The 25750-nt window shown below is 42.7% G+C and overlaps 1 protein-coding gene across 3 annotated transcripts in view; it reads right to left on the bottom strand.

Moving 5' to 3' along the window:
• Window positions 1–1574: 1574 nt before the first annotated feature.
• The window catches only part of BARD1 (BRCA1 associated RING domain 1), a 50136-nt gene continuing 25960 nt past the window's right edge, over window positions 1575–25750 (bottom strand). The window contains exons 7-12 of one of the 3 annotated variants that reach the window (XM_069860599.1): window positions 18576–18684; window positions 16841–16976; window positions 15745–15837; window positions 4509–4606; window positions 3614–3816; window positions 1575–3504 (exon numbers count right to left, since the gene is read on the bottom strand). In XM_069860599.1, coding sequence (XP_069716700.1) covers window positions 3492–3504; window positions 3614–3816; window positions 4509–4606; window positions 15745–15837; window positions 16841–16976; window positions 18576–18684 — 652 coding nt within the window. In that variant the 3' untranslated portion in view covers window positions 1575–3491. Of the gene's footprint in view, window positions 3817–4508; window positions 4607–15744; window positions 15838–16840; window positions 16977–18567; window positions 18685–25750 lie in introns of all 3 variants that reach the window. The other 2 variants (XM_069860597.1, XM_069860598.1) reach the window with 2 other exon arrangements.

Below are 25750 nucleotides of genomic sequence, written 5' to 3' on the forward strand. Positions count from 1 at the left end.
ATTCTTCTTATCAGAGATGCAAGACTTCGCACCCTCCCATGCTTGTTTCTTATTCGGAAGAGGACTATGAGACCGTGAGCACCTCCCAGGAGTGTCAATCCACCTATGAGGCCAAGAGCAAGCACGCTGTGAGGTATTACTCATTTGCCTGCTCTTTCCTTAAAACATTGCAGAGATAACGCAACACCCAGGTCTCCTGAGTTGCTCCAATAAGTTCTTTCTTTTGGGCCACTCACTTCTACCTCAGCAAAGTCACTTCTGAGTATCTCCAGTAACAAATGAATCCTCAATGTTCAGCAACAGAGAACGGATTTTATCTTGTAGCCAGAAGAAAGTCCAAGAACTATTAATATTTTAGGGATATGAGAAACCTATGAGATCTTAGAAAATGAGTAACCAAGTAGAGGTAGAAACAGGCAAAAGTATGAGCCATTCTACGACTATTTCCCGAGACCTACCCAGGACAGTGATGCAAGGAAGGAACTTTCATACCCACAAGTATCTTTCACACCCACAAGTATCTTTCACTTCAATACACAGAAACCAAACCTCACTCAAAACAAACCAACCAAACAACAAAAGGCAAAGCAAATAAACAAACCAGCCAGGCTTCATATATTCCCCCTCAGACCACGCCATTCGTGGCTTTACACAGTATTTATTACAATTTTTTTGTCTCTACTCTCTTAGCCACGTTAAAGTGATGTCACCAAACCCGAGACGTTGCTATGGAAAGAGTTTATCCGGGATGCCCGATAACAAATTCATAATGAGATAAACAGAGAAATTTCAAGGGAAGCTGCCTGAAAATCATTAACTTTTCTGAGATTCACAGCACTTCTAAGATTAATAAGCATGTCTATAACTGGGCTTTCGCCTCTTCAAACGCCCAAGTCATCAATGCACGTTAAGTACACACACTTCAGCAGAACACTAATACAAATTCAGGTCACAGGTAAGGTTCTTTACTAACCTTTAACAGATTCTTTTTGATAAGCTCATCTCCTCCCTGCTTCAGACAACGCCAAAACACACACAGCACCCAAACCAGTTGTCAGTGCCACAATTCCGCTCCCGCTGCATGAAATCCCTTCTGTTTTGAGCCTGCCTCCTACCAGCTCCCTTTAATGCACTTTGGACTGGAAGAGACAGCGAGAAATGATCCCTACACACCCCCTTCCACACGACTCCCGATTTTATAACCTTGCTTTCACGAGCCAAAACCCATCCAAGGGATTAAGGGACTTGATTTATCCTCAGTACAAGACCTTTTTTAGACATGATTTATCAAGTGCTGTCCCTGTGCTTTTAGTGATTAGCAAGGGTGAATTGAGCAGGGGCTGTGTCGCTGACCTCTGCCTTTGGTGCGCTTACCTACTGCTCCAGTCAAGTTCGACACCTGCTGCCATTCTAGCATCAAAAGTCCACTCCCAGCAGTTTTATATGAGTCTACATAAGTTGATCACACTCAAAACTCCAAATTCCTGAAGAGACCTGAAGGAAACAGGCCAGAGTTAAGAGCGAGTGCACTTCAGTGAGAAGGGTAAGTGAGGAACAAAGTTCAGAGTCTGGCTTACAAAAAATAATAAATAAATCGATGGCAATTTTCTAACAGTTTCTTTTCAGCTGCCAAGGAACAACGGCTCTTAAAACCTTGTAAATCTGCTGCCTCTGCTTTCAGCCATAGGACAGGATTACTGATGGGCCAAATTTCTTCCTGGTACACAGCAGGAAAGCTCCATCCTTAAGACCTTTGCCGAGATGCACTGCTGCTGTTGCGAAGCGTACCACATTAGGTATATTGATGTGCTATGAAATGCCAAGCTAAAATGTGCTCCAATTGCTAAAATAAATGACCAAGTCCATGTGGTATCGACTCGGTGCCTGTTTATCCGCACAAAAACCCAAACCACGTTCATCCCATGGGTTGTTCCGTTTATTAATGAGCCTTGCATTTTGGCTCGCTCACACAGACGTGCAAGAACTTGAGAACTGCATTTAGTGAAGAGCAATGATTCAGTTGAGCTGAACTGATAGATGAAGATACTCCAGCTACTGAAGTCTAGAGGATGCTACTGAAAACTGTACCTGTTGTACTCGACAGGTAAAGGTCTAAGAGTTCTACAGAGCGCATTGAAAACTGGCACAGGCTCTCCAATGGCAACAAAGCAGCTGTCTCTTACATTGAAGAGCTCTCTTTGCAGGTGGATATTCAATCTTCACAGCTTTATCGAGTTCACAGAAAAGCGCTTACGCTTCCATTTACCTGTGGAGATAGACATGGACAATATACTTATGCTGCAGCTAAGCTCACGCAATAAGACGCTCCAAACTCACAGGCACCAGAAGTTTTATTATTACAAGAAATACCAAGGCAAACACAAGCAGCTTTGTTTTATCCCACCATTCTCACTGTATCTTATTACAAGACATCATTTTAAGGTTATGAATTCACAAACCAAGGCAATACAAAAGATGCAAGAATCACACGAGCACAAAGTGAGGAAGTAGGAGTCTGACAATAACTTATGATCAATTATAAGAAATGAATCACTATTGTAACAAATATGAAGGAATCAAATATTGCGCCAATGCAGCCAGCTAAGCTGAAGTACAACTGGGCAAAGTGAGGCATAATTCTTTTGCAATCATTAATGTTTTTTCACTTAAGTAACCATGATAGCAAGCATCTGTACTTATACCTTTCATTTTAATAATTTAATAAGCATCCTGATGCTTAGAAACCTTCAGAAAAATAGAATCGAATTTGCGTTACATAATTGCAAGTGCAAAAGAGGACAGAAGTGAACTAATTATTACCTTGCTACAAATAACGAATTTTAGACCGTGATTTTTTAAAGATAGTGTTGTCTACTTTCAAACTAATCCAGGCCATTAGCTCTACCCTAATTTTTGCCAGGCTTACCCCATGCCAAGAATTTCTTGCAAAACCCAGTTCTAAGAAGTCACAAGAAACACCACACGTCGCCTGAGAGACGAGAGGTTTATGCAGGCAAATGCCTCGGTTCAAATGCAGAGTCTTTTTCTTAAAAACTACAAATTCTGGCCTGGCTGGGACATCTCGACACACACAGTAGGTTCTTGTTGATAGATATTAAACAGAAAAGAAACGGAATCACGCTCTGCCACCTAAGAAGGGCTGGTTTAAATCAAGAATGCACAAGGTTTCATCTTGCAAAATCTCGGTTACCAAAAGTCAGTGATTATTATGCTTAAGCTGAATGCAAAAAAAAAGGATACGAAATCACCCGAGGCAAATTTTTCGATGCAGTACATTTATCTCCCTCCTCCGTTCTAAGTTCATTTATCCCAGCGTATCAGTGATCTTAGCAACTCACTTAAATGGTCAAAGCTCTTCTGTATTCCTAAGCGCAAAATATAAATCATTCTTCAGGCCAGTGTTTACCAGAGTGCTCCAGCTGCTCAAGATTCAGCACAAAAACCTCGCTCACGAGACACTGACATTCACTTTACAGGCAGGAGCTGAAATGACATCACACAGTCTATCAGCCAGCTGGACGGGGCCATCCAGACTTTGCCCTGACGAACCTTCTCCGGTTTGAATTTAGAAGACGCATCATAGATTACATACTGAGTGCAAAATCTCTGGTCGGAAGCAGATTCCGCGTGGTAAGCCACCGTGTTGATGGTCTGCGTCACATCGCTGTCTGGTTTTGGCTGCCTAACCAGAATTTGTCCTCCTGCTGCTTTCACCAAGTCCACGAGATCAGCCTTCTGGTGATGCTTGAAAGATCCCAAAAAGTAGAAGTAGCATCCATCAAACAAGTTGGGCAGCTAAGCAGAAGGGGAAAAAAATGTAAAAATTGAGGACTTTACAATGAAGCACGCAGGAAAAAAACAGGGAAAAGAACAATCAGTGCCTATAAAAAGTACAATTTAGAATAACCAACACTGGAAGCTAGAACAGTAACTTAACACGTAAGGTTTAAGTATGCAATCAAGAAAAGCTTGTTTACATGGTAAATTCTTATGTTTAAATATTTCCTAGCACAACAGGGTTTAACTATAAGCAAGGAATATTTACAGCTATTGCTAAAATACATGTAACGAACTTCTCCAGCATCACCCAGAAAGCAACCAGAAATTAACTCAATTAAATATAGAAGGGGCCCTAGATGGAAACAAGAAGTAATAAAAACATTTTTCTTTCAACTTTCAGATAGTTTCAATTAGGCTTTAAAGCTGAGCAGAGAGGGTCAAAGCAGCATCACTTCCTATCCCACAGATTCTTCCCTGAATGTCACACAACATTCCCTCTGACAAGGTTACAGCAACACATCCGCTAATAGAGACAAATGACAGCTTTATGGGTGTTCGCAGTTCTTGCGATCACCTTGCACATAATCAAATTTCGGAACAAGATCACATTAAAATTTTACATCTCCCGCACCTGCGCACGTGGCAAAGGGCAAAACTGTATGAACCAAAGGTCATTAAGATAATCTGTCTCAAGCAATAAAACCCACCAGCTGTTCTCTGTTGAGCCGGCCTTTTCGCGGGCCACCTTGGATTTCGTACTTCTCCTCTTGTTCACGTGCCGTGGTCCGTAGACAGGCTTGTACCCCTAAAAAAAAACACAGGAAGGCAGGCAAAGATTAGAGATCCCATGTTTTAAGAGGCTTGTGTGTCATGTGAGACCTCATCTGGAGTGTTGTGTCCAGTTCTGGAATCCTCATCATAAGAAGGAGATGGAGCTGTTGGAACGGGTCCAGAGGAGGCTACAAAGATGATCTGAGGGCTGGAGCACCTCCCATATGAAGACAGCCTGAAAGAGTTGGGGCTGTTCAGCCTGGAGAAGAGAAGGCTCCGAGGAGACCTTAAAGCAACCTTCCAGTACCTGAAGGGGCTACAAGGAAGCTGGGGAGGGGCTTTTTACAAGGGCTTGTGGTGATAGGACGAGGGGCAATGGGTATAAACTGGAGAGGGGCAGATTTAGACTGGATGTAAGGAGGACTTTCTTCACGATGAGAGTGGGGAGGCCCTGGCCCAGGTTGCCCAGAGCAGTAGTGGCTGCCCCATCCCTGGAGGTGTTCAAGGCCAGGTTGGATGAGGCTCTGAGCAGCCTGATCCAGTGGGAGGTGCCCCTGCCCATGGCAGGAGGTTGGAACTGGATGATCTTTAAGGTCCCTCCCAGCCCGAAGCATTCTATGATTCTATGATTTTAGGGACTAGAGTCACACTAAGATGAAAGGATTACCCACAAAGCACAAGACAGCATCAAAGCTTGTGTGCTTTCAAACTTGAAAAAATGTACATCAGTGGTTGAAGATGCAAGTTAGATGGAGAGAAGCAATATCACGCTCCAATCAGTGCTGTAAACACCAGGAATTATTAGCTTTTCCTCTTATCCACTAAAGGTCAACCACTTACTGTCAAATGTCAAATTGCTGATCATTTGGAAGCTTAGAGCCAGTGTGTAGATCCAACTCCGCAGTTATGGAATGGAAGCAATTGCCTGATAAAGAGCAATTACAAAGCAAGCACAAAGCTGTTTCCGAACAGCTATGGCCTCAAATAACAAATCAGATGGGATTTCAAGGTCTCCAAGATCAGCACAAACTGGAGATTTATGCTAGGGTTTAACACTGGCATTCATTTTTGTTACCACTGCTGCATAATGAGATTGTCTTTCAGAGTCAATGTGTTTCTACCTTGTTTTAAGGCTAGTTATTTTTTCCAATATGGAATGCGCTGATGCTAATGTATTGCTAACATCAGTTAAACATACTACCTGACCTCACTTTGGGAAGAGAAATTGCTGTGGTCACCCATTCAAGGATGGAACGCTTTCCCTGCACATACATTGCACTCATTAATAAAAATTACCCAAGAAAGAAAGTTTGCAAAGCTGATTTTGAGAACCATTCCATGAGGATTTACAGTGTTGTCAAGGCTGGAACTTTTAAAGTAGCACCTCCCTCCTTGCACAAGGTTTCTTACTCAGGCAACTTATTTCTATTCCACAAACACAAAACCCACATGATTCAAAAAGACCTTTACAAATTAAAGAAAATCAGAATTAAAATGTGGGGGCTTGAGCCTAAAAAGGATGGTATGAAGGTGCTCAGGGATCTGGTTTAGTAGTGGACAGGTATGATTGGGCTCGATCTCAAGGGTCTCTTCCAACCGAGTGATTCTATGACTATTCTATACCCCTGTCTTTGTTACACTGCCAAGTCCTCTGAGGAACTTGCATGCCTTGAAGTTCCTTGTCCCAGGTCATGACAATCCTCCATGACAGCAAGAAGACAGACTCATCTACCTGCGTCCTGCTTTCATTACATCTGTAAAAACCAGAAGACACATGTCTTTCCTTGCAAAAAACACAAGCAGATCATTTGTCCAGCCAGCAGCTGTATGATCAGCATTCTCATCAACTTTTCCCAACCAGCCAGAATCAGAACAAATCTGTGTCTGAACAATTTGTAGCACAAAAGCTCTGTTTTACTGATAAGACAAAAAGTCCTGAAGATAAGTTCTCAGTGCCCAGATGTTTCTCTTTGACATAAATATGTTAAGAGGCAACACTGTTAGGCTGACACACACACACATCCCCCTTTGTGGACACACAGACTCCATATGGTTTTTTTGGTGATGAAAAAGCAGCACATTTTCAATTCCCAAACATATTTTTCATACAAGATGTAGAAGCAGAACTGGCTCTGACTCGTGTCATATTTGTTAGATAAGAACAAATGCTTTTTGGAACCGTTGTGCTCAGGGACATTTCAAGCAGTCTCGTCTAAAACTTTATCTACGTGCAGGTAGAGAAAGAGGAGAGAGCCACTGGAATCCTCAAGCTCAGAAGAGGTGGTGCTTCAGGCTTTAGCGCACTTCATGGCATCTTATCACCAACAGAACAACTAATCTGGAGCAAGGGCATCACTTGGAAAGAGACAAGACAGGTTATCGGTGAAAGGAGAGCCTTAGACACAAGGAAATGAGGCAAACGGCATGTCACGTGTCATCAGAATCATGGCCTACGCATACATTCAGAAAACTGATGCCGTAAGCCACGGATGTTTGAGGAAGGTGCTGTAAGGTGAACAGTCAAGGAATATCTACTCACAGGGGAAGGCTTCCTAACTAGAAGCAGGAAGGTAAAATCATTTAAGGTGATAGAGACCAGTATGTCCTCTAATTACCGATTTTTTTTCAGACTGATCTCCTCCCAAGTTGCTCATTTCTCTCCTGCACACTAGAAAGAGATTTTGTATTAAAGAATTAAAGGATTCACACATCATAATATAAAAAGAAATCAGTGAAACAAAAAAGGGAAACATCCCCTGTTCTCACATTTGAGATAAAATGACAGAGGGCCCAAATGGTGTTTCAACCTAACCCATTACGGATTTGCCTGAACAAAAGGTTCATATTTCCCTGTTCTTTCTCCTCTTCTCCACACAAAACTTGGTGTCAAGTCACTTGCTCCTAGATCACCAGTTTTACTGCATCATTCTCAGACACAGTGACTCCAACTGGACGCACAAAAGTGAGGTTGTCCAAGACATTATGATCAGTTTTGGTTGCGTTGTGGTATCATATGGAAGCACCAGGCAAGTACAAGCTTTAACCGTTCTTCCAACAGATGGTACAATCACCACAAGATGACCTTGTGCTAAAACCCCCTCGATTTCATAGAATCACTTGGTTGGAAAAGACCTTTGAGATCATCAAGTTCAACCATACCCGTCCACTACAAAGTCATATCTCTGAGTAAGGGATACAAACAGGAGATTAAAGCATACTCCAACCTTTCCAAGATTTTTTATGCTTTTTTTTTTTTACAGTTAGGGATCTTATTTTGACAACTGAGTGCTAAGCTGAGTTCACAGAATAAAGCCTAGGTCTTTTTTCTTGAGTAAGCATTACTAATTTTAAAGCTGTTAATGTGTATAGGCAGCTGGATAACATGACAGTTCCTTTTTAATAGTCTCTCCATTGGACTGAGACTCATCCCGATCAAGAAGTTGTATAAAAGAAAATAAAATTCTCAAATGTAGATCACTACACAACTTGCACAGAGACACTTCCAGAAGCTCTGCTGACCTTACAGCACTACTGTTAAAGAAAGATGGTATAGAGTCCTTTGACTTCAAGCAGGAGCCACGTTATTTTGATTCCGAGAACTCCTGAGATTACAGCCTCATTTGTTCAGAACTGTACTAAAAAGACACCAGTGAGAACCTGGTGCCAAAATAATGGTCAGATGAATGGACTGAAAAGAATCACTGTTATCTAATTAAAAAGTGACCAGGACACCACCAATATTGCGCTACCTCCCTTCTGAAATCACAGAATCATAGAATGGTTTGGGTTAGAAAGAACCTCAAAGCCCATCCAGTCCCACCCCTGCCATGGGCAGGGACACCTCGCACTGGATCAGGGGCTCCAAGCCCCATCCAGCCTGGCCTTGAACCCCTCCAGGGATGGGGCAGCCACCACTGCTCTGGGCAACCTCGGCCAGGGCCTCACCATTCCCTTTCAGGAAAGTATTTCTGCTTAAGATCTCGTCTTAATCTCTCCTCTTTCAGCTGAAAACCGTTCCCTTCTTTCCCCATCCCTGCACTCCTTGATCAGGAGCCCCTCCCAGCTTTCCTGGAGCTCCTTTCAGTACTGGAAGGATGCTCTGAGGTCTCCCCAGAGCCTTCTCTTCTCCAGGCTGAACAACCCCAACCCTCTCAGCCTGTCCTCATATGGGAGGTGCTCCAGCCCCTGGATCATCTTCGTGGCCCTAAATCAACAGGGGCATCTTAATGCTTACACAAAAAACCCCTTTAGAACAGGACTGAATCTTGGAAGGACAAGGGCATCCTTAAAGGAGGTGTTTGAGAATGGAGTTAAAAGTAAAGTCTTGGAGTCCACCTGTAACTTTAAGAGGAGAGGTAGAGATCAGGGTTACGTTGTTTTCCTTCCCAATCTTGAGTTATTTCTTGAAACTATTGTCAATAAGAGCTGTGGACCTTCTAAGTTTGAGGCTCACCAAGTTCATTTATTCACCACATTCTGTTCCCTAAAGAGAGAGGGCGATTATTGCAGCTAAGCTTTAATGGCCCTCTAGTTTAATCAGAGTAGTTGGATCAATTACCCACAAAAGGATAAGACTTGTACCAAAGCAAGTGGCATTTTCCCATTTCACACAGGTCAGAGCTGCTTGCAAAGCCTAGTTTCAGCATGCAAGCTTGCCTGAAGACCATACTGGGTAAGACCACGTGTGCAGAGGGGTCATGCAAGGTTCTTCCCTAGAAATATAGACCATTAGAATTTTAAAAGCCTCTTAAATCGCTGATTTCACTCTGCGATTTGTAGATATGAACAAGATCATTTGCACCAAATTCTAGCAAAAATCAAGCCTGCATTAAAGTCCCCAGGAAATATTGCAGAAAAAAGGTTTTAACTTAATACATTTTATCTGCATTTTATCTCGATGCCACCACACTTGGCAAGGATAATACCGCTCATTTTTTTTTCCCCTCATTAGCAAGATTGGTAAAGCATCACTGCTTACGCTGATGCTTATTACTTGACTGAACAGCTGCCCCTACCTTCTCACCACCCAGTATATAAGGAGCAAGCAGGTTAAAAGGGCATCTGCTCTAATAGTATCGCTAATTGGCCTTTGATACAGCTGTAGCTACTGGTATAGGAACTACAGAAATCATTATTTGCAAAATTTAAGATCAGAGCCCTGTAATCCTTACTCATACGTGCCTTATTGGTTTACAATGCAACCGACTCCATCAGCAAAAAGAATTTAAGCAGGATGAAGCGCAAAAAGAAATGGTTGCCAAGTACAAGTTGTAATCACCCACCGATACCCAGGGGTGGCTCTCAGTAACTCAATTAGTCTTAGAGGAGTTTTGTTGGATTTGCATTAATAAAGCAAAGAGCAAGGGTTAGTCCCAAAAATCTCTTAGAACAGCTAGAATTAATTTAGAAATGCATGATAGCAACAAAGAAGATAAAGTACTACACATCCAAGATCTAGTAGAACTTCCTCAGCTCAGTGTGTGCTCTACTTACACACAGACTGAGCCAAGCTTGGTGAGATTATTTTCCTAGAAAAGGAAGAAAACTGGACTGAGGGAAAGCCTGAGAGGAATTTGGCATGGCTAGCTTCAATTTGCTTTCATCAACAGCACTGCTGGTCTCTGCTACAGCACAGAGAAGAATTTTCATACTCTTATATGCTTAAAAAGTAACTTGAGAATGATGATTTTCATGGAGTGATGTAGGTATCTCATTTGGTGAAACAAGAGCAGCCCATTTTTCCAACACATGGAAATGACACAAGATGCTGCAGAGACTAAAAATTCAGGAATGGTAGTTAACAAGTTAGTCCAGGTGATATTTATTAGACATGATGGAACAGATGCTCAGGAATCCTTAAACATCAATTCCTAGAAGCGAGGAGCATGTAATACGAAAATCATTACCTCGCTGAAACCCCCCAAGAGTCCTGTCTTCCTGAAGAAACCACTATTTACCTCAGCTGTTTTCCAGATTGATCCAAGTGACTGGAGGCAGCTGTTCCTGAGGTGCAGAGGTCAGGTTAAATTCCAACAGCAGTGCTCATCCTCCAGATCCCCTCACATGCTTTTAAATAAAAGAGGTAATATTGCCTATCCTTTTCCTTACAATGGGCTTCCTTAATGCAATGTTTTCTTCAAACCAAAAGCGAATTAGAGCAATAGGACTCTCTAAGTGTGAAACCCTGAGTATCTGATCATAGAATCACCAGGTTGGAAATGATCATCAAGTCCAAGCATGATGACACAGAAGAGAACAGAGGGAGCAGTGGAAGCAGGGTTTCCTTTTCCTCTAGACCTTATTTCAAACCAGCCTGCTTCCTAGCTCTGCAGACAAAGGCAAACACAACATTTAAGCCGTTCTCATCCCATTTTTCTCCTCTGCAAACACCAGCAGGTTCACGGTCCAAATCTGTGCCAACTTTGAAACAAACCCCTTTCCCCCCTCCTTTCCAGAAGAGGCAGGCACTGCGGGAGCACAGAAGTTCAAGCCTTGTTGATGGGAAACATCCCCCTCAGCTGTGTATGTACAATTACGCACATCAGATTCTCCTCCCACCTCCCACCAAGCTGTGAGCCCTTCTGTACACGCAGGCAGTCGAAGCCTCCGCTACAAAACAAGCATGAAACTCCAGTGATTAAGTTTTGAGCTGTTGTAAGGAAGGAGGGCTTTGCTGAGTCCTGTTATCGAGAAGATGTTTATGCATGGCAGAGAGACAGTCCAGCCGGAGAAGGAGGCAGCTCAGACAGCTTTGTACTTCTCGTGCCTAACAGCCTCAACAAGGATGGGCGCGTTGCTTCAAGAAATTCCGAACGGTGTTTTCGCCTTGAAACATCAGTCATGCAATCCCCTAGGCTCTTCCAGTCAACTCCCATTGCCCCAAGCTATAACAAAAAAACTACAGTGGTTTTGCATTCTTTTAAATGAGCAGAGCTGCTGCTCCAGGTAAGCAAACCAGAGGCAGGAATAAGCAATCGGATGCTTAGAATTCTGTCAGATACTTCACTGCAAAGACTGACACAGGCGTGTTTCATTGCCTATCGTTAGCGAGATCATTTTTCATTCCCTGCTTTAACAGATGACAATCAGTTTACGAAAAAAAAAAAACAAGCTGAGAAGCTATTAAAGGCTTCTGCTGGTTTTAATTACACTATTCTATGCTCCACGAAAAGCAGAGAGGAAATACAATGATGCTCAAATCTTTGTCTCAGCCTACTTGGAGAATAATGATATGCTACTTTGTGCCCTATTACCGTCCCAGAAATAATGAAGGCAATAAAATAATGAAACCAATGAAAGATATGGCCAAGGGCAAGGAGCACAGTGACAGTGTCTCAATTGAATTCCATGCTGCTTTGGAAATGGATATATTGCTGACAGTGTATTAAACATGGCAAATATGGAACTGCAACTGGTAAGGGGAATTTTTTCTTCTGTGAATATCTAATACTACTCAGTGGTGACATCTTTTCAGTCTCATCTTCTACCTAGAGACAAAAGAGAACCCCAAAACTGAAGATACGTATTTAAAACCTGGGCTGCATCAAAAGAAGCGTGGCCAGCAGGGTGAGGGAGAGGATTCTGCCCGACTATTCCTCTCTTGTGAGTATTGTGTCCAGTTCTGGAATCTTCAACATAAGAAGGATGTGGAGCTGTTGGAACAGATCCAGAGGACGCTACAAGGATGATCCAAGGGCTGGAGCACCTCCCGTACGAGGACAGGCTGAGAGAGTTGGGGGTTGTTCAGCCTGGGGAAGAGAAGGCTCCGAGGAGACCTTAGAGCAGCTTCTAGTACCCGAATGGAGCCCAGAGGAAAGCTGGGGAGAGGCTTTTTACAAGGGGATGTCGTGATAGGACGGGAGGGAAGGGCTAAAAATTGAAGAGGGAAATATTTAGACTAGACATTAGGAAGAAATTCTTTACAGTGAGGGTGGTGAGGCACTGACTTCACTTCTCAGCCCAGAGAAGCTGTGGCTGCCCCATCCCTGGAGGGGTTCAAGGCCAGGTTGGATGGGGCTTGGAGCCCCTGATCCAGTGGGAGGTGTCCCTGCCCATGGCAGGAGGGTTGCAACTGGATGGGCTTTACGGTCCCTTCCAACTCAAACCATTCTATTATTCTATGATTAATTCTAAATCTTGGCTCTCTGATACTTCCAGGCCTCAAACTCTGCTAGAAAATTCCACATTACCTCTACTGACACTGATAGGTGCTCTATCTGTTTGTGCAGGCACATCGATGGATGCACCACAGAATTATACAAGAGAATGAAATTTCTTCTTATTAGAGAAACACAAGCCTGAAAGCCTGCTGTAATGGACGAGTTAATGGAAGAAACAGACTCTTAAATGAAACTTTTTTTGCAAGCATGCAATGATTTTTTAAAAAGTGATATCATTATGAGTAAGCTATAAATATAATTTTAGAAATATCAAACGCACCTTCCCTTGTAGTTAAAAATCCAAATACTCGCTTCTGCACAGTCAGCATTTCATTAAGTGCTACACTGAGCTTTGTTTTTTCAAATATTTCAGTGAAGTTTTTGAACATGAGTCTACTTTAAGTGAATGGTTTAGAACAGCAGCTCCTTCAATTTATTTGCAGTGGCTTTGACAGAAGTAAACCAGAATATGCACACACTTTTGGAAGTTTATTTGCATCACATCTAAGGAAACTTATCCAAATAGAAGTCAAAAACCCCACAATAAATAAAGAGAGAAATTACACAAAAGAAAAGCAAAGACTTCTTTTTCCTAGACAAATGTTCCATCAGCAGGAGTCCCATTATTTGTTATAATAATCTTTAACTTGTAATGACTCTGAAGAAGACTAATAACAGACTGGTGGGAACAGATGGAGTGGTGCTGTTAATTATAGGCACTTAGCTGCATCAGACCCCATGAGTTATTACTAACATTTCCCACTAGGGAGGAGAATCACTCGCTTTTAAGTAGTATGTTGCTTACTAAGCTGGGAGCATTAGCAGTCAGGATTGCACTAATCAGTACTAACGACATAAAATAAAGCTCATCTGCAAACACAAAAATATGAAAATATTCCCTCAATATCCCCCCTCCCCCATTCTATTAATTTTTTTTACTGTTACACTTCTAAGTATAAAAGTCCTTCCACAAAGATTGAAATGCAGGTCTCACTAATTAAATCTCCCTACCACTCAGCTGAAGAAAGCTACCAACCTTTACCAGTAATATTAGTTTTCTAAACACCTGACTAGCAAGAAGATAAAAAGAAATAAGGAAAACCACCCAGACATGTATTATAGAAGGTGTGCAGACGTCCTGAGCTGAGCGGAGCCAAGAACCTGTAAAGCGAATCACCACAGAAGCTGAGTATTCAGCCTTAGTTAAATAGGATATCGTTCTGGAGCCCCTGCACACACCTTTCCAATCACACAACCCAAACAACCACTTGCAGGCCCTCTGAGCTTCCTGCTGCATCCCCACCTCCAAGTGGGAAGCCATCTCCTTTCTGCTTACCAACAAAGTGCCTGGAGGTTATTAAATCCATCTGCTTGCTTAAGCATAAGAGGTATTTCTCCACGTTAAATATTCAACAAAAAGCTACTGTAAGAACCAAGGCGCGAAGACAACACAATGTTTTCCTTTTGCAAATGCTGACAGGGCTGCAAACAGAAGTCACTGTTGGTGTTGTAGAAAACATTTCTGAGGAGACATTAATTCAACAGAGCCTTCAGGAAAAAAAAAGCATGGAACTAATCCAGTGATTATCTGGAAGCCAAGTGAACACTGAGAAAGAGTCCAATGTTCAAGGAGTCTGTGTGCTGTTTGAAAAACTAGTATGCACCTTTTGAAGCTTTAAGCAGTGCCTTCACAAACACTAGTGACTGGAATATTTAGACCACTAAAGAATCTTTACATTCTGATGCTTAGTCACACACTAGAAAACTGGAATGAAATTTGTCTGTGAGTTTTGCATGGATAATTAATTCATTTGTAGTGTACTTATTAGCTGAAAGGACTTAGCCATAAAGGTCAAGGGGAGGAAGAGGGCTTTTACAACTACCATGAAAGCAGATAACTAAGAAATACATCAGAAAGAATGAACTCAAACAGAATTAGGGGTCTAAGTCCACAAAACAGCTATACAGCAAGGCATGCACTGTCTAAACTAATTACAGGTTGCATAAAAGGTGACATCAAGACAGCTACTTGCACGCTAAGGGAAAAGGATTCAGTTAATCTTGGAGGTCACTTTTCTAGTTGAAGAGCACTTCAGCCTGCAGGGCTCGTGTGTACAGAAATGGGTATTGGGTATTAATATTAGGTCTGACTAAGCCTGTGACTGCAAAGAGCCTGACAGCTTTCTCAACAAATAGTGACCTTTTTATTAAACAGGGGCTATGGTCAGTTGACAGCACAGCTTTGGTTAGAAGTTACAACTTTCAGCAGATCTCAGCTTATACGCAAAGAGGCAACCCCTTACCTTCCTACTAACCTTGGTCACACGCCCCGGGCAAGCAGAAATTTGCTATCAATTTCAACGGAAGCTTATACTAAGGAATACAAGAATTTAACACATTCTTTCCTCCTCTCCCAGGATAGTTTCTGTAGTCCTCCAAATCACTGAAGCATAGAATCCCTAGGTTGGAAAAGACCTTTGAGACCATTGAGTCCACTACTAAACCATCCTTGAGCACTTCATCTGCCTGGCTTTTAAGCCCCTCCAGGGATGGGGACTCCACCACCTCCCTGGGCAGCCTCTGCCATGGCCCGAGAACCCTTTTGGTGAAGAAATTCTTCCTGATGTCCAATCTAAACCTCCCCTGGTGCAACTTGAGGCCACTCCCTCTTGTCCTGTCGCCTGTCACTCGGGAGAAGGGAGCAGCACCCACCTCCCTACAACAATCACTCTTAATGTAGCGATGAAGGAAGTCAGGAAGTCAGTCCCCACTGATACGTAGGGTATGACCCACTCAATACATCTAATAATGAAATGCTCACATTTGCCAAGGAAGGAGTAGTTGTATTTAATTAAATCTCTTGACAATCAGGAGATAAAAAACCTAAGCCCTCACACTTTATGTTAAGCAAGTATTGATATTAGGGTAGTTGGAGGAAAAGAGGACCTTCTCTAGAATCACATTACAATTTCTGGTTCAAAAGCCTCTGGAATATGATATATTTGATACTTACATTCAAACTTGAGGACCCAACATCCAGTTAGAATGGCCATCATACATTTGACAGTTCTTGGCATCGGAGCATCAGGGATAACAAGATGAGTTACTAGGAGAAAGATTACATCAGTAGAACTAAAAGCACATAAAAATCAGAACTATGCCTGGCTGAAAAGCAATCAATCCCCATTTAAAGAATAAATAGGCTATAATAATTTATCAACCCCTCTTTCCAGCACAAGTATGTGATATTGGAGAGTAAGATACGAGTAAGTAGAAATGCTACTAGAAATATTGTGGGTTTCAACATATACTTGCTGTGAAAAAGGGAAGTCACATTTTTATAGCTCTGAGCTAACACTTAAATCTTCAAAGGAGGCTCCAGTTTATAGGACAGTATTTTTTCAGTTCTTTTAAAGTTAGATTTACCTTTGACAGGAATCTTGCTATGGGATCTCACTGCTTTAACACAAAGGTAAGAGAACTCAACTCCTAATTCTGGAGCAGAAATCAGGGTGTGAGAGATGGCAGGGGAAATTTACCTTAGCATTCTTTCACAAGCAGGAGAAGCAGTACTCCAAAGAAAAACTAATAGGAGCGATTAAGACAATGTCAGCCCCCTAAAAAAGGAACAACACCCCTCACCCAAGCCCAATAATGCACCTCCCTCATCACAATAAAGAACATTTGAAGGAAGGTGGCACGTGAGAAGAAATTCGACAACTTTTAGTCAGTGATGTTTTCTTTCTAAAGGTACCATCTGCTTACGACTCACTTCTGGAAGATAAAATCCTTACATGACGTATGATATGTGCAGAGGCCTTGAAGTTCATAAAAGAAGCGTAAAGAGGTCTTTGAGGAGGACTTACGGATGTTAAATAACAGACAATATACTGTCAAACTGTGGCTCCCCTAGAAGTCTCCTGCCTCAGCAACCAGGCAGGCTTTAAACGTGTTTACATGACACTCCATCACTCCACTACGGCTATAATTCAGGGATTTCAGAAACTGTGCTTATTAGGAACAATAAAAAAACCTGAGGCAGCTAAAGGAGAAAGCACAGAACTGTAGTTATTGCATGTGAACAGAGACAATTCCACAAGGCCACATACCTTTGCTGTTAAATTCAGTGCACCGCTGAGCCTTCAGAACCATGGTGAGATTGTTCAGCAGCTTTTGCTGCTGTGAACTAAGGTTGCTCCCCAGTACACCTAGGGGTCCGTCTCTCGGCTGGCTGGGGCTCAGTGCCTGCAGGAACAGAAAAACCTACAATAAGCTGGATGATTTGGAACATAAAGCAAGCAACTAACTTGTTTGACAGCATCGTTTAATAAAGAATAAACATTCTGAAAACCAACCCACAGCAAGTTTAGTGGATGGGGTCCATAGATAAATCTCCCTATAACAAGCCAGCCCTAGAGGAAAAAAGCTTGACATGAGAGGTACTTCACTTCACTTTTGCAAGGGACTGAAACAGCTTGTGCCTCAGTCTTTCCTCCCTTGCAGTTTTTTGTTTGAAGACACTGGTGTGCACACACGTAGATGGTTGAACATCGTGCAAACAGCCTTGTTGAATGCAGTGTTGACGGGCAAAACCAACTCAAAATAAAGCAGTAAAGCCTCCTACTTTTAGTCAGGTGTTACCAACAGACACGCTACCAATATGCTGAGTAACCTCCAGAATTTACACTTGCCCTTAAATATACTTAAAAAAAGCCTCATATACATTGCCCTGTAAGTAATTAAAGTTTGATTTTTTTTATATGGATACTACTAATGCAATCTAAGAGGAGCTGCTTGCTCAAGTTTTACACTGGCAAGGATGCAATACTTCAGTTCCTGGATCTTCACTAGGACTCCCGGATTCCATAGTACAGAACTACTTTGAGATCTCATTCCCCTAAAGCCTCAGGCTTTGCATCAAGCCATCTGGTAACCAGCCACTGGCACACACTCATCCCAAAGCAAACAGAAATACTGAGTGTTTTGTTGGAGACAGAAGAGCTGCATCTTATATTCGCTACAGGTGGGAGGAACAGTCATATCCTCCCAACTTTGCTCCAACAGTGTACTTTTGGCCGATGGGTAGTTTATAATCTCAGTAAGAAGGGATCATGAATAGGCTATAAAACCTGGAGTAGACTAGGAGAACCTGTATCAGCCAGGTCAGTTTAACCATCATTCATTAGGAAGCACAAAGCATTTCATACTGCAGTAACCTGTTAAGTCTGAACAACCTGATTTTAGTTACAGGATAAAACAAAAACCCCAAAACAATCTTCCAAACCTAGTTTTTGACTACCGGTATCTTCATTGCTGGACAAAGGGAGGTATTGGAACAGCCGTTTAAAGGCACACAAAAAGCACCTGAAGCAAAGACTGTGGCTGCTTTCAGCCAGTTTGGCAAGCAGAAGAAACTCAAATATGCAGAAAGCCAACGACAATAGCAAAGTTCAATCAAGAGTACTTGAGGACAGCGTTTGGTCTCCTATAATAAAGCCGAATTGCAAGAAACCACCACCTTTGTTTTCACAGATAATTTTAGGATGACACAGAATACCATAGCTAGTAAGAGTCCTACATACCTACCAGAAATATTGAGCAGCCTGGTCCAGTGGGAGGTGTCCCTGCGCATGGCAGGGGGATTGGAACTGGATGATGGTCCTTTCCAACCCAAACCATTTTATGATTCTATGATTATCCAAGTTAGCTCCCCAACCTATTTTAGATCTCCCTGTAAAGCCAGGCAATGGACTGTACTTGGGTCCAAGCCTTCAATACTTACAGGGTGAACTTATGTTTTTTTAAAAAGCACAGCAAACCAAAAAAACCCCCCCACACACTCACCTCAGAGGGTTGGTTAAGTGAAAACGATTCATTCTTCACTGGTAACATTAGCACAGACTTCATCTTTTCACTTTCCGCATAGTCCACAGGCCGCAGACCAAATATATTACTGGCAAAACAAGCACAGATGGGTTTAAGTCAACAAAATGTGACTTGATTCTTAACTAACTGGGCACATTAGCTGGGTAGCTTTCCCACCCACTTTCTTATTAATATGTAATTTCAGCTGAAAAACACAAAGCTTCAAGTAAGAATTGCATCCGAGACAGATGGATACTGAATTACAAGCTGCTGCATTCAGCTGAGGAGTAAGAGATGTTCAGAGCAGAATGTTCAGTTAAATAAACCACAGTCCCCATTAAACTGTTTCGAGATGCACTTTGATATCATTCACAAGACCCAGAAATTTCAGATTTAATATTTCATTGCAGCCATATAACCAAGAAAATGTATTTCTGGCTTACCCATTTGCCATAAAAGACGTGTCAGAAGATTCTACAATACATGCTATGTTAAACACTGGAGCTTGATGTGCTTATGCTTTTATGGGAGAAGCTATCTGCTTCCTACTGGGGAACTGTGACTCCCTCACACTTCCAAAAGTTGATTATGCATCTCATTTTCCTCTCAGTGTGCTGTTCCACACAACACATTACAGCCAATTCATTCAAACTTTAGCTGCTTTGCCTGTTTTGTTGAACACGACCCATCCTACGTAGACAGAGTGATTAGATATGCTTCAAGACCCCTTCCCTCCCCCTTTCTTGTAGCATTACTCAAGACACAATTTGCTATAAACACAACATGAAGCACAGCCACGGCTTCTCTCTCTTCTTCACACAACTTCGCAGCTGCAGGGCAGCAGGGAGTGGAGGAAAGCTGGAAACCACCAAACAGATATAATTGCCATTAACAACCATAATCCTCTGTCAGCACTCTTGGGAAATACTCTACTCGCTTTGCCCTTTGCGAGAATAATGGGCTATTCCAGCTGATCCTCTTCTCCCCACCTCATGTAGCTCTGGCTCTCAAAAGGCATCATAAGAGCTCTTTATGAAGGGGAAGCTTGTCACCAAGAATAAAGCCCCAACTCAGTACCTGCAATCCAGAAAGCTTAGTCATCAAACAACAAAATATTTTAAGAGGTGAAAAACAACCCCACACTGCATCTTTGAAATGCTATCTCCTAGTTAGCCACACGTTCCTGTGCAGAGTAGGAATCTAGGAAGCTTTCGAGGGTATTCCATGTAAGGCCATAACCCAAAGCAGCCCAAAGAACAGCTCAAATCATTAAGTTTTCACTCTGATCTAAATGGGGGAGCTTTGGCCAGTGCAAAGCTGGAAGATGCATCTGACCTTTGCGCACACGGCTCACGACACCAGCCTCTTGGGAAACAACAATTCCCAACAATCCCCCCCTGAAGATGTGGGGATGGCATTTTACAATTGCTAATTTTAAATTCTTACCAAGCTCCTCCGTGTTCCTAATGAGGAAAGAGCTGGCATAACGCAAATTCTGCAGACTAAAAGATAATTGGTTAAATCTCAGCCCAGTCCTGGGAGTTGCAGCCCATTGAATACTGTCATGCCGCTTCTGCTTTGTCACGCATCATCAGGGTAGCTCTTGCTTCAAATAAGGGCCATATTCTGCTCAAAACTGCTGCAGGACAGTTGCTTTGAACAATGCATCCAAAATGGGGGGCAAATATATGAAGATATATACTAAAATCACTCTTACTCCTGATGGCTGACCTTGTACCGTGAACTGAGCAGGGGGAGGAAACCATCACATGTCAGCAGCAGAGCTCTAGGAGTGTCATTTTTGGCCCACCAAGCCACACTAAGATCCTTGACTGCTGGAATAAACCTCATGATAAATAGATATAGACAGGACACATCTTGCCAATTAAACCGTACAAATAAATCTCCAGCTCCCCGCTCTTTACTCAGTTTTCTTTTCTCCGTTTTTAAGATCACTTTAATTGCTTTTGACCTGTGTATTCCAAGAAACTATCCCATCATTACACAGAATTAATGGCTAATCATAAGATGTTAAGGTGGCACAGTTAAAGTACAACGTGACCAGCTTGGGAGCTCAGATCTGAAAAAAAGAAAACCAAGGGATGGGTTTAAGAGTTCTGAATATCAGCTTGTTGAGCTGAAGGAACAGAAGAAGAAGCAGCTGAAACACAAGAAAAGAGGGTTCATAAAACAAAATCTAAGGTATCGCATCTAGAATGCACCAAACCAGATTCTGAGCATGATATTGTTTTAATTCACGCATCCTTTTCAAAGAAAAAGGATGAAAACCAGAATTGTTCTTTTCCGTTAGGCACCCACTAACCCTCCATAACAAAATAATCATGATCAGCAAGAGACCTTGTCTGGGTCTCTGTTGCGCTGGTACAATCATCAGTGTGGTTACTTCAGGAACCATTTTTAATATCTTAGGGAGGTATATTATTAAGAACGTGTATTATTTTTAACCCCATAAAGGATGAGATCTATGCAGCCAAAGGAACACCACGGATAGGAATAGCTGTTGGAAAAATGTGTCATCAAATTTGTCTTTATTCAGCCAAGATAAACATGAGAAATCTTCTACCATAGTTAGAGGGAATTTTGACTCAGTTTGCTAAAAACAAGTAGAACATGCACTTTAGGTCCACCCTAACATATAAAGACAGCATTTTTAGAAATACCAATAACTATGCCCGTGTGCTCCTCCCACAGGGCTGAGTTGAGAATCGGAGAATAGTTCGGGTTGGAGGGGACCTCAAAGCCCATCCAGTTCCAACCCCTGCCGTGGGGGACATGAGACACCTCCCACTGCATCAGGGGCTCCCAGCCCCATCCAACCTGCCCTTGAACACCTCCAGGCATGGGGCAGCCACAACTTCCCTGGGCAACCTGGGCCAGGGCCTCCCCACCTTCATCGCAAAGAAATTCCTCCATATGTCTAGTCTGAATCTGCCCCTCTCCAGTTTATACCCATTGCACCTCGTCCTGTCACCACAAGCCTTTGTAAACAGTCCCTCCCCAGCTTTCTTGTAGCCACTTCAGGTACTGGAAGGTCACTATAAGGTCTTCTTGGAGCCTTCTCTTCTCCAGGCTGAAAAACCCCAACTCTCCCAGCCTGGCCTCGTATAGGAGGTGCTCAAGCCTTCTGATCATCCTTGTAGCCTCCTCTGGACCATACCAGCTCCATCTCCTTCTTATGATGAGGATTCCAGAACTGCACACAATACTCCAGATGAGGTCTCACAAGAGAAGAACAGAGAGGCAGAATCCCCTCCCTCGCCCTGCTGGCCTCGCTTCTTTAGATGCAGCCCAGGACACGGTTGGCTTTCTGGGCTGCAAGTGCACATTGCTGGCTCGTGTCGAGCTTCTCATCAACCAGCACCCCCAAGTCTCTCTCCGCAGGGCTGCTTCCACCCAGCTTAGTGTCAACCACAAACTTACTTAGTGCACATTCGATCCCCTCATCCAGGTCATTGATAAAGACATTGGACAGGGCCGGACCCAGCACTGAGCCCTGGGGACACCACTTGTGACCGACCTCCAACTGAAGTTAACTCCATTTACCCACCATTCTTTTTACCATTTAGCATTTTTACCAGTCAGTCATCAAGGCACCAAACAGTCCGTAGAGTGCTCTCACGGCTAGAACAAATTCCAGGGAGTAGGATGTCTGCACCGAGACCAAAGATGAGCCCAGTAAAGAGCAACTCAATGTAATCTGCTGAGTGTGACTTTACATGAGACGACAGATGATATCTTAAGGACTGACAGATCAAAGAACTTCTTAGGAAAAGCTTTAGAAATGAGATTCAGCTTATGGTGTGACATTGCTGGAGTCTTGACTAGGAAGACAACAGCGGTTACGGCTGTAGTCACAAAGAAACTTAACAGTTACCTTTTAAACGTTCCAGTAAACTTTCAGGCAATAAGCAACCAGAGGAGAGAGGATAAACAGGGAGAAGCAGCCTTGTCAGTCCCTTAGAAGCTCCACAGTTCCACAGGTTTTGTCACAAGCAAACACGGACTCACTAATACTTTGTAACCAGGTTTAAGTTGCTCCACTCTGAGACCAGAAGTCATTTGCTGTTCCATTGAATGGAAGTTCCCCAATTGGGTCTCCATGCACTAATTCCCATGGGGAAATCTGACCGGCTTTGGGGTCTCCACTCCACTCCCGTATTTTGAGAGCGGGGTAAGCAGAAAACTTTTTTGAACCTGACAGAAGGAAGAAAATTTAAATCTACTTAGCCAGAAAAACTGTCTCAGATATCCAAACAGGGCCAGGGTTTTAATTAACCTGCTGTCAGCAGTAAGGTAAGCATCATCTTGCACTAAGACATTCTCCCAAGTGACAGGGGACAGGACAAGGGGGAACGGCTCCGAGGAGATCTTATAGCAACCTTCCAGTTCTTAAAGGGAAAGGTGGGAAGGGGCTCTTGATCAGGGAGGGCAGGGACAGAATGAGGGGGAATGGTTTTAAGCTGAAAGAGAGGAGATTGAGATGAAATAGCATGAAGAAATGTTTTCCTGTGAGGGTGGGGAGGCCCTGGCCCAGGTTGCCCAGAGCAGGGGTGGCTGCCCCATCCCTGGAGGGGTTCAAGGCCAGGTTGGATGGGGCTTGGAGCCCCTGATCCAGTGGGAGGTGTCCCTGCCCACGGCAGGGGGTGGAACTTGATGGGCTTTGAGGTCCCTTCCAACCCAAACACTTCTATGATTCTGTGATTCCCACAGGCTTGTTGAGAATCAGACATACAACTACTCAAAGGCAGCGCACACCTGAAAAAAACAGGGCAACACAACCATTTTTACTAATGCTAAACTTATTGTGCATGAAGAACTGGCAAGATAGCCCATTTGAGTGAAAGCAGTTAGGAAGTGCTGTGAAATTGCAAATGCAGAGATCTAATTTTTCAAATCACTTGGTTAGCTGTGAAGCAAGGAAAAAAAAGACAGAATTCAAGAGAGTGAGCACATGAAAAAAAAAAAGCTATAAAAATATAAATTAGCTATGTGTAGGAGATTAACTTAAAAAAATTAAGTAGACCAGCGGGACAATTAATAGGTCCACTGGTCCATATAATATTTTTCATTTGTAGTTCCTATCTTTCTCATTCAGTGAAAACTTCAAATGGCAAATGAAGGGCCACAACTGTTAAATCTTACAGATTTCCAAACCAATTTTTTTTTGCTAAGGAATACTGAAATCCCAGGATTGCTTTCTGGCAAAAGAGGTAGTTCTCATCTGCATTCACTTGGTCCAAAAGATCATAGAATCACCGAATCACTTAGATTGGAAAGGACCACAAAGGTCAGTCCAGTCCAACTCCCCTGCAATAAGCAGGGACACCTTCAGCTTGATCAGGTGTCTAACAGCCCCATCCAAATGTTTCCAGGGATGAGGCATCCACCACCTCTTCCCTAAATTCACTCTCAGTGGTACCCTAGATGTACATTTACATTGGAGTTACTTCTTAACGTACTATGTGCTAACATGCAAGGAGACTGAAAAACTAGGCTGAACACTCAGAATGAGATGTACGCGATGAGTCTGTGAACCTTATAATCTAAATCTGAAATTGCCAAGTCTCACCTCTCTGCTGGCTAGGGTTATGCTAAAATTCACATACCTCATCAACTGAGATCCCTTGGGAAGCGGCTGCGTTTGCTCCCAGATACATCCACATACCTGTAGAGACCAGTGGATCTCACCTGCCTTCGGGCTTGCAGCCAGTAAATCCTGCACATCTTCGTAACAACATTTCAGCTCGCACAACCGAGTACCACACTAAATCTCAAAACTCCTGCTGTAAGCTGGTTATTCAGCACAAGCTCTGTTTTCATTCCAGTAGATTAACTCTCCAACACACAAAGGACATTAAGGCACGGAACCGAATTAATTCTACGGTCAAAACAGCAGCAAGACATCAGTCACTTTTGTGTGGTTTCATGCCAAGTATTTCATAGCGTCCCAAGTAACATTTGAATAGATTCATCATGTTCGCATCTTACTCTGCTTAGATAAAGGAAAGGAATTAAAGAAACCACAGTGAACTAATCCAACTATGCCTCTATGAAGTAATGAAGAGTTACTTTAATACACTAGGATAAGCAGAGCCCTCTCCTGGGCTGAACGTTAGTTCACTGAGACCTGAAGAGCCCATACAAGGACCAGAAAGAGTTTCATACATGAAAAAAGTCTTCATGCAAGTCTTAGGAGGAGCGGTTGAGGGAACAGGAGTTGTTGAGGCTGGAGAAGGCTGAGGGCAGATCTGATTGCTCTCTACAACTCCCTGAAAGGAGCTTGTAGCGAGGTGGGGGCTGGTCTCTTCTCCCAAGTAACAGGTGATAGGACGAGAGGAAATGGCCTCAAGTTGAACTAGGGGAGGGGGATTAGACTGGATATTAGGAAAAAGGTCTTTACTGAAAGAGTGGTGAAACATTGGAACAGGCTTGGAAGTGGTGGAGTCTCCTTCCCTGAAGGTGTTAAAAACATGTGCAGATGTGGCAATTTGGGACATGATTTAGTAGGCACAGTGGTCTTGTGTTGATGGTTGGACTGGATGACCTTAGGTCTTTTCCAGCCTTTATGATTTTGTAATTTAATGATGCTATGATTAAAATTAGACAAAATTATCAGCATGGCAAAATTGCTTTGGTATAGGCTTAGCTCACACCTTGCACACCTCTAAAGTTAAGGCACTCCTCATGGATATTCCTAAAGAAAATAAACCTCTGAGAAGAGATAAGAGTTCTAATAATCGCTGCTCAATTTCTACTTTCAAGATCCTAGGTAATAATGTGAGCAGATCCAGCATTAAGTACAAAGAGGCCAATTATAACAATTTCAGTCAGACTGAAATGAATTATAGTAAAAGTGATCACCCTGTTCCCATCTCCTGTTTCTAAAACTTCAGTCTGCAGGTCTCAGGGATCTAGGGAAAAAAGCCACTGAAGAAAAGCAAGCTTCTTCTCAGATGTGGCTTCATCAAAACAGTACCCACTACAAAAAGATATTTAAACCTTCTACATTAAATAAAGTTCAAATCCACTTGCCCAGACAAATCCAACTACTGTTTAATTAGGACTAGAACTAGCAGAGGCAGAAAAACCCCTGTAGGATTTGCAAAGTCATGATCCAAGGAAAGATCACGGCA

This window comes from Phaenicophaeus curvirostris, chromosome 7, assembly GCF_032191515.1.
Source record: "Phaenicophaeus curvirostris isolate KB17595 chromosome 7, BPBGC_Pcur_1.0, whole genome shotgun sequence".
Taxonomy (NCBI): Eukaryota; Metazoa; Chordata; class Aves; order Cuculiformes; family Cuculidae; genus Phaenicophaeus; species Phaenicophaeus curvirostris.